The sequence below is a fragment of the Silurus meridionalis genome, chromosome 24, assembly GCF_014805685.1.
Source record: "Silurus meridionalis isolate SWU-2019-XX chromosome 24, ASM1480568v1, whole genome shotgun sequence".
NCBI classification, from domain to species: domain Eukaryota; kingdom Metazoa; phylum Chordata; class Actinopteri; order Siluriformes; family Siluridae; genus Silurus; species Silurus meridionalis.
Window position 1 is genome coordinate 5,109,357 of NC_060907.1, and position 11,635 is coordinate 5,120,991.

General features: G+C 40.9%; 2 protein-coding genes across 3 annotated transcripts in view; both read left to right on the forward strand.

Moving 5' to 3' along the window:
• The first annotated feature begins 1,528 nt into the window (after positions 1 to 1,528).
• On the forward strand, positions 1,529 to 7,339 carry rln3b (relaxin 3b). The gene is made up of 2 exons (XM_046837200.1): positions 1,529 to 1,835; positions 6,378 to 7,339. Exons 1-2 carry the CDS (start codon positions 1,655 to 1,657, stop codon positions 6,671 to 6,673), a joined length of 477 nt encoding a protein of 158 aa, XP_046693156.1. The 5' UTR covers positions 1,529 to 1,654; the 3' UTR covers positions 6,674 to 7,339.
• Positions 7,340 to 7,703: 364 nt separating this feature from the next.
• spast (spastin) overlaps positions 7,704 to 11,635 on the forward strand; it is a 10,793-nt gene continuing 6,861 nt past the window's right edge. The window contains exons 1-3 of one of the 2 annotated variants that reach the window (XM_046837191.1): positions 7,704 to 8,529; positions 11,058 to 11,141; positions 11,436 to 11,519. In XM_046837191.1, coding sequence (XP_046693147.1) covers positions 8,118 to 8,529; positions 11,058 to 11,141; positions 11,436 to 11,519 — 580 coding nt within the window. In that variant the 5' untranslated portion in view covers positions 7,704 to 8,117. The remainder of the gene's footprint in view (positions 8,530 to 11,057; positions 11,142 to 11,435; positions 11,520 to 11,635) is intronic. The other variant, XM_046837192.1, reaches the window with a different exon arrangement.

Sequence of the window (11,635 nt, forward strand, 5' to 3'; positions counted from 1 at the left end):
ACAATAACGTCCAAGCGCAAGCACGCGCCTTCGCTTCCGTTTTCTCTGACGCAGCGCTGTTATCGCTGAAATAAAATGTCAGAGCGGCTCAACGAACCCCGGTTTGAAATACTGCACCTGTGACGTCTCATAACCATTTTCTTGCAGATTAAGTCTCTCAAACCGAACTTGACGTCCCCAAATTCCTGACAATGATTTTTGAATGTCTGTGATGTATTACACGCAATGCAATCAAATTCTCTGCGGCTGTTTTATATCCCGGGCCTATCAAAGGTCATCATTTATGATGCTACGAGTGTACTATGATACACGGAATGACATTTATTTGACAGTATTTTACCTTAAAAGCTGTTTGAATTGTCCTTGGAGGAACCTAGTCGTGTTTGTCATGTGAAGGTTCGGTTTAGGGGTTTTTACTGACTTCACTTGTAAGAAAATTTTAGTCATGAAGATGTTTAGATTTGTTTGTGCCATCTTCTAATACACTTTCGCTTTATTAGCAAGCAGAGCCATCATTAGTCTACCGTTGTACACTTTTGTACACTAGTACACCATTGTACTCTTATCCAAAATACAATGTGGTATCAAAAGTTTAGAGACTAATGCTGCTAACTGGTGCTATCCTGACCACGTCTGCAGGTTAGAACAAAGAGCGAACGTGAAATCTTGCGTGAAACTGGGCAAATCTGCCACAGAAACATTTGCCTTGACATGCCTGCGACATACGGCGATGCTGCAACGAGTCGTACGTGGTGTTTTGAGTGGCATGTGTGCTTCAAGAGCGGAAGAACATCCCCGGAAGACGATGAGTAACTAAACCATTAGGAAACTCGTGCATGATGGTCGTTGGAGAACAATTCACACAATCTCATGACCTCACCCACCCTACTTGTTGGATTTGGCTCCTGCGGACTTCGCCCTCTCTACGAAAAAATGAAGCTCCAGCTCGCAGTTTTGGCACCGTTGTGGAAAACCCGTGCAAATTGCAGAAGGTGCTTGATGCACTTCGAAAAGAAGATTTCCAGGACACGTTCCAGAAGTGGCAGGAACACTGGAAGTGCTGTTTTGCTGTGAAATGGGACTATTTTTGAGGATGATAGTGTAAACACACCACTTCTTATAGTGGATCAGTTTGGTATATGCCTGCTTTTCTTCAGGTTTCTAGTAGAGCTATGATCATAATAGTGTTAGCAAGCAATCAAAGTCTCACCCAACCAAAAGCAACCAACATTCATCACATAATTTGCTAAACAAATGGTAGTTTACATTCATAGAGATCAGGATAACACTGTTTTTGTGTGTGTGTGTGTGTGTGTGTGTGTGTGTGTGTGTGTGTGTGTGTGTGGTCCCCCAATTCGTGTCTGCATGTGTGCTATCTTGAAAGGTCACAAATGATAAGATTAGGCCATTTCCTCTGACCTAACCTTGAAGGCCGGATTCTGGTTAATTAAAGCAGTTCCAGGCCATCTCTTTGTCCCAGTAAAGGTCTCCATTGCTATCTGTCTGACTGACACCAGGGGAGGAATAGGTCAGTCTGAAGAGCTGAGGAACTATAAAAGAGCTCTGAGGATGCTGAGAAACCCAGTGTGGGACCTACCACGAATTGTCTATCAGTCTCACCTTGCTATCCAGTTCTATTCCTTGTTTTGCTATTATGTACAAAGAAATCGTGATGACCCTGAGCCTGCTGGTGGCGCTGGCATACCGAGCCCAAGCCACTGAGGGTCACCCCATTTATGGGGTGAAGCTGTGCGGAAGAGAATTTATCCGTGCGGTCATCTTCACCTGTGGAGGCTCACGCTGGAGAAGATCTGTGGGGATGCCAGGTGAAGCTGGTGAGTATTTTTAATGTTTACCTCAAAGCTTTCTGATAAACAAATGGCATTACATTCTGACTAAATTATTTGGCTTTTATTAAAAGGAATTGAAAGTACAATGTTCTGCTCTGTATCTTCTGAGAAAGTGAAACTTCTTATTGTAGTTAATGCTGTGTAAGATAAAAAAAATGGGAACCTTCAGTTTGTCTTTTGCTAGCAATAATATTTGAACTAGCTTTCTCCAATATTCAATACGCCATTTTTGCTGGTTTTGATTCAATACCGATACTGTATCACGATTCTTGCCAATTGACTTTTATTTATTTATACATTTTTATTTTGATGCTGTGGGCGGCCAGGTTGAATTGTTTGTCACTCTTTGAATTTAGTTAAAGGAATGTTATCTTAAGTCAAGAAGCTTTTATTGTAATTTCAACCATATATAACTGACGCAGTACACAGTGAAATGAGAAGTTTCTCCAAAACCCTGGTGCTACTTAAAACAACATGGAGCTACCTCACACAAGACAGAGCCACATAACAGAGCACAGAGCTACATAACAGAGCTACATCACAAAGCTACATAACAAAGAACAGAGCTACATAACAGAGCACAGGGCTACATAACAGAGCTACATCACAGAGCACAGAGCTACATAACAGAGCACAGAGCTACATAACAGAGCTACATCACAGAGCACAGAGGTACATAACAGAGCACAGAGCTACATAACAGAGCTACATCACAAAGCTACCTAACAAAGAACTGAGCTACATAACAGAGCACAGAGCTACATAAAAGAGCTACATCACAGAGCATAGAGCTACATCACAGAGCACAGAGCTACATCACAGAGCACAGAGATACATCACAAAGCTACATAACAAAGAACAAAGCTACATAACAGAGTACAGAGCTTCATAACAGAGCATAGAGCTAAGGACTATAGTAAGTTGTTCTAGCCACATAAAGTGTGGGACACATACAAAAAGTAGCGCCGACCAGTATAACTACTGTATAAGATGTTATACAGTTAAATGTGCAAAAAAAAAAAAAACCTGAACAAGAGTGTACTAATAAACATATACACAAAATGTTGTGAAAAGCAGCAACAGTAGGAAAAGAATAAGTGTGCAAAAACAACATGTCAACAGTTTTAATATAATGTGTGTATGAATTGAATAGAGTATTTCTAGTGTGTGTTTGAGTTCAAGTTTGTAACAGTTCAGCCACACACAGTTCGGCTTCTCTTAGAGAAAAGTTCCCAGGTACAAGTCATAGATAAACATAGAGTAAGAACAGTAAGAATCAGCGAAAAGCTGTCAGTGTATTTGAATGGAAAACAAAAATAATCAGAATAATAGTGTAATAATATGAAGAAGAACTACATTGATTCTAGCTGTAATGATGGAAAAATATTTCCAACACTGTAAAAGGCTTTTTAGTTTGTCACAAGGTTTCCATTTTAGGGAGAAGTCCAATTTTAGGGAATAAGAACCGTTAATTATACCAGAACCTTTAAAAACCTTTTTTTTTCTCATTCTGAAATGGTTCCATGTACATGTCTATGTTAATTCTAAAAGGAATGTGGTTGGTCAATAGTTAAATCTTTTGTTGACTAACTGGAAGCTCAGCACCACCAGGATGCCACTGTTGGGCCCTTGAGCAAGGCCCTTAACCCAATCAGCTGTAGTTTCACGGCTGAACCTGTGCTGGGACATGCGAAGAAAGATTTTCACTGTGCTGTAATGTATATGTGACGAGTAAAACGCCTCAGTCGGAGAGGAAATCTTTTTCCACCAATGCTGACAGAACCTATGTAATTATTATTATAATATTATAGCATTATGTTTTTTTGTGTTTCACTGTGGTTTTTTAATTATTCTTTAATGCTCTGCAGTAAATGCAGCCCAAAGTCATACGAGTATTTTATCCAGTGAAACACATCAAATTAAATCAAATCAAATTTTTATTTGTCACATACACATTCATACAAAGTACAACATGTAGTAAAATGCATTTTAGGAATTCCAGTCCAACATGTAAATAGAAATAGAATATAAAAATAAAAAGTATAAAAAGTACTTGCGATACATGGCACATTTATCTGTTCTAAATGTACCTTAAATTAATACTTTTCAAGTTTTTAATACTTTAATCAACATGCGCATGGACAAATATTGATGCTTTATGCAATTGTATGTTTATTATGAATGAAACCGAACTCAACATAGAGCATGTGGACAAAATATTCTTTAAATGTTTTAAAGTAATGATGGTGTTTTTAATTATGTAAATCATCAGGACAAAAAACAGAACTTTGGCTATCGGGCACACAGTGTGACGGTTTCCACACGGACGGTTTTAATTGCCGGACGTGTGCACCATGGCGGATTTTGGTGCTTGAATTGAGACTTGTCGCATCAGTAAAACAAATGTTTAGTGATGAAATATTGCTCTGTGAAGTATTTTTTTAATTGACATCGGAGTAAAGAAAGGACGTCGTGAATAAATGAGTGTGGCGTTGAAGGTTTAAATTTCGCCCCTTTAATATTTATTTATTTATATTTTTATAAAAATGTTGAAACAGAAATGCGCACTGTACTGATCGAGCGTTAATAAGATTTGTACCGTTTTGACAGCTCTACTAACAACATATCCCTTTATAGTCCTAATGCCAAATCACTTCATTTTAGTTAAAGCAACCATCCAATGAACTCTTAAGAAACCCTAATATCTAAAGTCTATTATCTTTAAGCTTTAATTTCATTTTAATTAATTTAGCATAAGACAAATGATTTGAAACTAATGAAGCAATCCATCATTGTGATGGAACAAAGAGAATAATGGGGGATGTGTCTTAGTTGGAGAACATCAGCAGAACGTGAACAGAAGTCTACACGTGAAAGCAGTGAATATGGGTTAGTTCATGTTTCTGAAGCAAACGTCGTAATCTGTATTGTATGTGACTCTTAGGACACGCCTCGGTCTCCGTAGTGTTGTTATACGTCGTATTCACGTACAGTAGCAACGGTTCTGAGAGAAACAGAAATCAATCTACATCAAATATTGTTCACAAACCATTGGTCACTTTCGAAATAATAAAGGTATAGCAGGTATAGCACATCTACTAATAATTATATATAAATAAATTGTTTATTATCGATTCAAATGTGTTAAAAACGATGCCAATTAATGCCAACTTTTATGCGCATACAACAATGTGAATTGGTGACTCAGGTGACAAGATGTAAATGAATAGATCCCATTGATGATCCCAGTGGCTGCTGGGAAATGTAGTTTCCATTTCCATAATCCTGACACTATGGATATATACACAGCAAGCAATATAAGTAAAAAAAAATGTGTAGTATGTGTTTTAATTACATTTTTAGACCTATATAATGGTTGAAATAATGGCCATGCATTGGATTTTGCTAATTCCTTCTCTTCAGACTTCTGTTTCCTGATTTTTTTGACCCAGAAATGAAAATTGTGCAACAATAGAGCTGCTTAACCCCACCACCGCCATCACCTTTTACGCTAAAGGACAACTTGTTAAGCATTAATCATTGGAATCGGGAGCAAAGGATTATTTGGTGGGGTCAAAAAGGAGAGGCATCAGTTGCACTTGCTTTAGGTAGTCAAGTGAAGTAAAGTCAAGTTTATTTGTATAGCGCTTTTCACAACAGACATTGTCTCAAAGCAGCTTTACAGAATTTAACAGTTAAGGTGAATGGTGTGTATTTATCTCTGATGAGCAGCCGTGGCGACTGTGGGAGGAAAAACTCCCTTAGATGTTATGAGGAAGAAACCTTGAGAGGAACCAGACTCAAAAGGGGAACTCATCCTCATTTGGGTGACATCAAGAGTTTGATCATAAATCTTTCAACAATACAGAACACTGGAGAGTGAGGTAAAATCATATCTTAACAGTTAATTAATAAATAAATAGACAAACAAATAAATACTCTTAGAAAACTCTGTTAGAACAAGTATATGTATTATAACAAAAAAGAGAAAAGAAATGATGCAAAATGCAATTCATTTCAATGTAAATTAATGATAATATGAGGGGGTGTTAAAGTCAAACCGGGACGTTTAATGGTACAGGTATAAAAATGGATGCTAGCACGGTGGTACTACACGCAGCAGTAAGTGGCTAGAGTGTCCTATTACTGGTAGGCAGCGCATATGTCGTGGGCCAGTCGGGACCCTGTTATTTAAGATGCCAGACAACAGTGTTAGTACAGGGAACAGTGTGTGCTCAGTAGAGACGCTCAGCTGCAGTAAGACATTTGGATGTTAATCCTGTCCTAGGATGGTTCAGGCGTACTGACAAATCTAATGCCGAATCTTTCCAGGCGTTAGTTAAAACGCTGGGATAAGTTTATAAATGTAGCAGGGTACATTTGTCGTAATATAAATACAGTTTCCACTCCTTGGAATTTGTTCTTGTATTTTTTACCCTCTGATAAAAATAATTCTTTATTATTGTGTTCCAGTGACCTTACTGCTAAAAATAATTCAATCCTCCATTCCCCTCTGTCTCTTCTCAGGTGCTTTAACCGGGGATTTTCTGTCTGCTCATGATGATGAGGTCTCAGACAGTTGGAGCGCCCAGCTCATCCCACACCTTTCCTACAAAGCCCAGGCTGACCCGGAGGTGGACGGCTTGGCCGGTGAAGCTCCAGAGAGCTTAGCGTTCATCCGCCCGGCTCGCTCGCTCATCTCAGATGAGGTCCTCGAGGCTCTGCGCACCTCTGACAGGAAAGGCAGGGATGTGGTCGTGGGCTTGTCCAACGCTTGCTGCAAGTGGGGCTGCAGCAAGAGCGAGATCAGCTCTCTGTGCTAAAAACGGACTCTCCGGCTCAGATTGTCTATACACGTCGATCTCAGACTGTCGTGTCCGTGTCTGCCATGTTTGATGTTTTGGTTGGGATGGTATTTTTAAGTGGCCTAGTTTGAATACAGCAGCTGGGATGTAACGTATTAAAATGTATGCAAGTGTGGTGCCTCGTTCAACGAAAGTGTTTTTCTGTGAATTACACTCTGTCCTGTCTTGCTCTGATTGTCCCCAAATAAAAAGCTTTGTTTTGCAATACATTTTATTGTCATGTGATTGTGTTACAGGCGTGTGTGAGGATAATGGTGACACAACCAGGGAAAGAAAGTCACTTTGAGTTCTCCTTTTATGCTTTTATGGTCCATGGATGATCCAATCTTCACAAAGAACATTGCCCATTATCTGATAGATCTAAATTCCTATATGACCAAACAGGTTATAACTGACAGACGCAGTTTATGCTCTTATATTAAATCCAGGCAGTCAATCATGTTACATGTTATGACATGTTATGGAAATGATCGTGTCTCATGAGCAAACAAACAACTCTATTTCCCAGCAAACCCTGCGACCATGTGACATGGCTGACACGAACCGCAGTTTCAGTGGTGGATGAAGTACACAAACCATGTACTTAAGTAAAATTAGATATACACAAGGTAAAATATGACTCCAGTAAAAGTGCTCCCTTTAAACCTTCACGTGAATAAAAGTAAAAGAGTAAAAAGTATTTGCCTTCAAATGTTTGCTGTCCAAAGTACTATGATTTATTATTGTTGTTATAATGTCCTGTTATCATTTTTATCACAAGACACTTGCTTAATCAACTCAAGACAAGACAAAAAATAGACAAAATGTCTTAAGCTTAAAACAGTCATAGCAATCACATTAAAGCACTTATTTCTATAGCACATTCGGGACCGAATGCAAATTAAAACATCGCCTGTATTTCCAAAAGATATGTTTATTTTTTTTTAAATATTTCATTATACACATAACTTTTAAAGTTTCTGAGTTAAAATACTGAATGCGCAACTATGTCTCCATCTGCTGGTTTGATTACGAACTGCAGTCTTTCTGAACCATTTTCTTTTCAGAATTCTGACTGCAGTAAGGATTTTTAAATCAATATTCATAAACATATATTTCAGCATCCATAGTCATATTTCAGATTATATATACATAGTTATATGGCTGAATTCCGTCCTTCTGTACTTGCCTTTCGCTCTCTGTTTAGTACGCATGCGTTGGCAGGGAGGGAAAACAAATGTTGCCTATGTTGCGCATGCGCAATACAAACCAAACCCGGATATAGGACTTGACAGCGCTTCTGGCGTCACAAAACCGTAAACAAGAGAGGAACCGGAGCAGGAACCACGTTTAATTAATGAATTGACCTGGATTTCGAAACGGATTTATTCTGTTATGGAAGCGTCATGTGCAGGCAACGTGAATGAATTCGGCACCTGGAAGCACTGTGCAGTGGAAGAGGAGAACCGCAGGCCGGTTTGGGCCTTCAGCAGGGGACACCTGTGACCAGGAGGCGCTTCTTCTTGCACACCATCTTCACCACCAGCAGCAGCAGCAGCAGCAGCAGCATCATCATCATCATCCTCGGCGTTTTCACCGCCTCCTGGTGCTCATCTCTCCTCTCCTGGTGCTCTGCTCGCTGCTCGGGCTGGTGTTTGGGCGGCTGTGTGCGCTCCTAGCCTGGGTTTTGAAGCCCATCTGCCGCACGATGGCCACCAAGCCGAAGGAGTTTGGAGGTGGAGACCTCGATGCCACCGGAGATCTGATCAAGAAGCATCACAAGCAGGCGTTCGAGTTCATCTCAGTGGCGCTGCGCATCGACGAGGACGAGAAAGGTAGAGCGTTTCTTTTTCTTTCTCCTTCCCATTTTTCTCTTCTTTCCCCTTTCATTTTTCTTCCCCCCTTTCCTTCTACTTTCCCTTTATATCATTTTTCCATTTACTTCCCTATTTTCCTTTCCTTTTTCTTTCACCTATGACTTTTCCCTGTTCCTTCCCAACTTCCTTTCTTCCTCTTTTGCGTTGCTTCTCAATTTCCTTCATCTTTCCTTTCCTCTTGTCCTTCCCCTTTCTTTTTCTTTCCTTCCTCTTTTCCTTTCTTCCTTTCCTTTTCCCTTTTCTTGTCCTCTTTTTTTTCTTCTCCTTACCTTTCCATTTTCTTTCCCCTTTCCTTTTATTTTCCTTTCCTCTTTTTCTTCATGTTCCTTTCTTTTTTCCTCTTCGCTTCCCCATTTCCTTCCTCATCTCCCTTCCTCTTCTCCTTTTCTTTTCTCATCTCCCCCCCTCCCTTCCCTTTCCAAGGGCTGGACCTGGATGAAGTTCAGAAGATGAGAAAGACATGTTGGTTTAACCCTCAGCAGAAAGAGGCTGAGAGAAGCTGATTGGAGAAGTTTCCAGGTTGTTGTTTGGCTTTGATGATCTGCGTCACATAAACAGATTATCTTCAGGACACTGTAGATCTCGCAGAGCGTGGGCGAGACGATGCTGAGACGTCATCTCGATCCAGATGTTTCTCATGCTCGAAATTCCAAAGCGTAACTTTTAAAGTTACAGTTTTATTTTTGCCACCAGAACTGGAGACTCCTTCCAGAGGTGTGTTTTCTGTCCTTATGGTGATTCACTGTTTCTATAGTAACCCCTGTACACGCCCCCTGGAGCGACTGGCCTAGAAAACGAATGATCAGCGCTATCGATCGTCCCCATGACCTCTGTTATATAGTGCGTCCGGAAAGTGTTCACAGAGCTTCACTTTTTCCACGTTATGTTACAGCCTCATTCTGAAATGCATTCAATTCACTATTTTCCTCAAAGTTCTACAAACAAAACTCCGTAATGACATTAAAGTAGTGTGTTTAAAATCTTTGCAAAATTTATAAAAATAAATAAATAAATCACATGTACAGAAGTATCACAGCTTTTGCTCAATACTTTGTTGAAGCTTCTTTGGTACCAATTACAGCCTCAAGTCTTTTAGAGTTTGATGCAACAAGCTTGGCACCAATTTTTGGGCAGTTTCTCCACATTATTTTTTTCTACAGAAACCCTCAAGCTCCATCAGGTTGGATAGGGAGCATCAGTGCACAGGCATTTCCAGGTTTCTCCAGAGATGTTCAATCAGGTTTAAGTCTGGGCTCTGGCTGGGCCACTCAAGGACATTCACAGAGTCGCCCTGTAGACACTCCTTTTGTTATCTTGGCTGTGTGCTAAGGGTCGTTGTCCTGTTGGAAGTTGAACTGTCGCCCCAATCTGAAGTCCAGAGCGCTCTGGAGCAGGTTTTCATTAAGGTCGTCTCTGTACATTACTACATTAATCTTCCCTCGATCCTGACACAGTGTTCCAGTTCCTGCTGCTAAAAAACATCCCCACAGCATGATGCTGCCACCACCATGCTTCACTGTAGGGATGGTATAGGCCAGGTGATGAACGGTGCCTGGTTTTCCTCCAGACGTGACGCTTAGCATTAAGAGTTCAATCTTTGTTTCTCTTGACAGAGTCCTTCAGGTGCCTTTTGGCAAACTCCAGACAGGCTGTCATGTGCCTTTTTACTGAGGAGTGGCTTCCGTCTGGCCACTCTACCATACAGGCCTGATTGGTGGAGTGCTGCAGAAATGGTTGTTCTTCTGGAAGGTTCTCCTCTCTCAACCAAGAAACAATGGACCTCTTTCAGAGTGACTATCGGGTTCTTGGTCACCTCCCTGACTAAAGCCCTTCTGCCAGATTGCTCAGTTTGGCCGGGTGGCTCACTCTAGGAAGCGTCCTGGTGGTTCCAAACCTCTTCCATATACAGATGATTGAGGCCACTGTGCTCATGACCTTCAATGCTGCCAAAATGTTTCTGTTCTCTACCCCAGATCTGTGCCTCGATACAATCCTGTGTTCCTTGGACTTCTTGTCTTGGTTTGTGCTCATGCTGTTAACTGTGTGACCTCATATAGACGGGTGTGTCTAAAGTGTGGAAAAGTGAAGCTCTGTGAACACGTTACCGGATCTCCTGTACTATCAGCTAATGCTGTGTCTGATCTCCACTTCTCCAACTCTGATTGAGGATAAACCAGGACACAATCTGGAACATCATCAGTGTGCTTTGGTGTTCATGTCCTGGATGAATTACCCCAAAGTACCTCACTCTCTTTGCGCATCTAATCTGGAAGTGGCTTTCTAACACAAATTAATGTGAATTTAATTCAATTCCATTATCAAGCACCAAATTTGATATCATGTAATGAAAACAAAAGCACCAATATGCCCCTGGAAATGGTGGAAAAAATTAGGTGGTATTGCAATAGTACTGTTCCAATGCTGTGTGTGTGTGTGTGTGTGTGTGTGTGTGTGTGTGTGTGTGTGTGTGTGTGTGTGTTTTCTAGGTCACAAAGATCAGGCGGTGCAGTGGTATCGTAAGGGCATCGCAGAGCTGGAGAAAGGCATCTGCATTGAAGTCACTGGCACCGGTGAGTCAGCATTTTTCATCGTCTCTCCATCACTTTGTCATCTACTCCATCACCTCTATATCTCTGTCACCTGTCCATCACTTCTCCATCACCTCTCTATCTTTTCATCACTTCTCCATCACCTCTCTATCTTTTCATCACCTCAGTCTCGTTATCGCCTCTCCATCAGTCACCTACCTGTCATATCTGAATCTCTCCATCACCTCTAAATCTCTCTGTCATCTTTTCCTCACCTCTCCGTTTGTGTCCTACATATAAACTTCCCACTTGTTTGTTGTGTGTGTCGCCCTCCAGGAGAGAAAGCAGACCGAGCCAGACGGCTACAGGACAAAATGAACACCAACCTGATTATGGCCACGGAGCGTCTGCAGCTGCTGGGTGAGCATGGGAGCTTGCGCATTACCCAGAATTCCCTTTAAACCTCCGATCAGCAGTTTGGTGACACTGAGTCAGACATGTGACGACTCACTGGTGTCGTACTTCTCTAAAGATAT

Coding starts and splice junctions, on each gene's coding strand:
- rln3b (XM_046837200.1), top strand. CDS start 1,655: ATGTACAAAGAAATCGTGATGACCCTGAGCCTGCTGGTGGCGCTGGCA. Junction 1,836..6,377: donor GGGGATGCCAGGTGAAGCTG/GTGAGTATTTTT, acceptor GTCTCTTCTCAG/GTGCTTTAACCGGGGATTTT.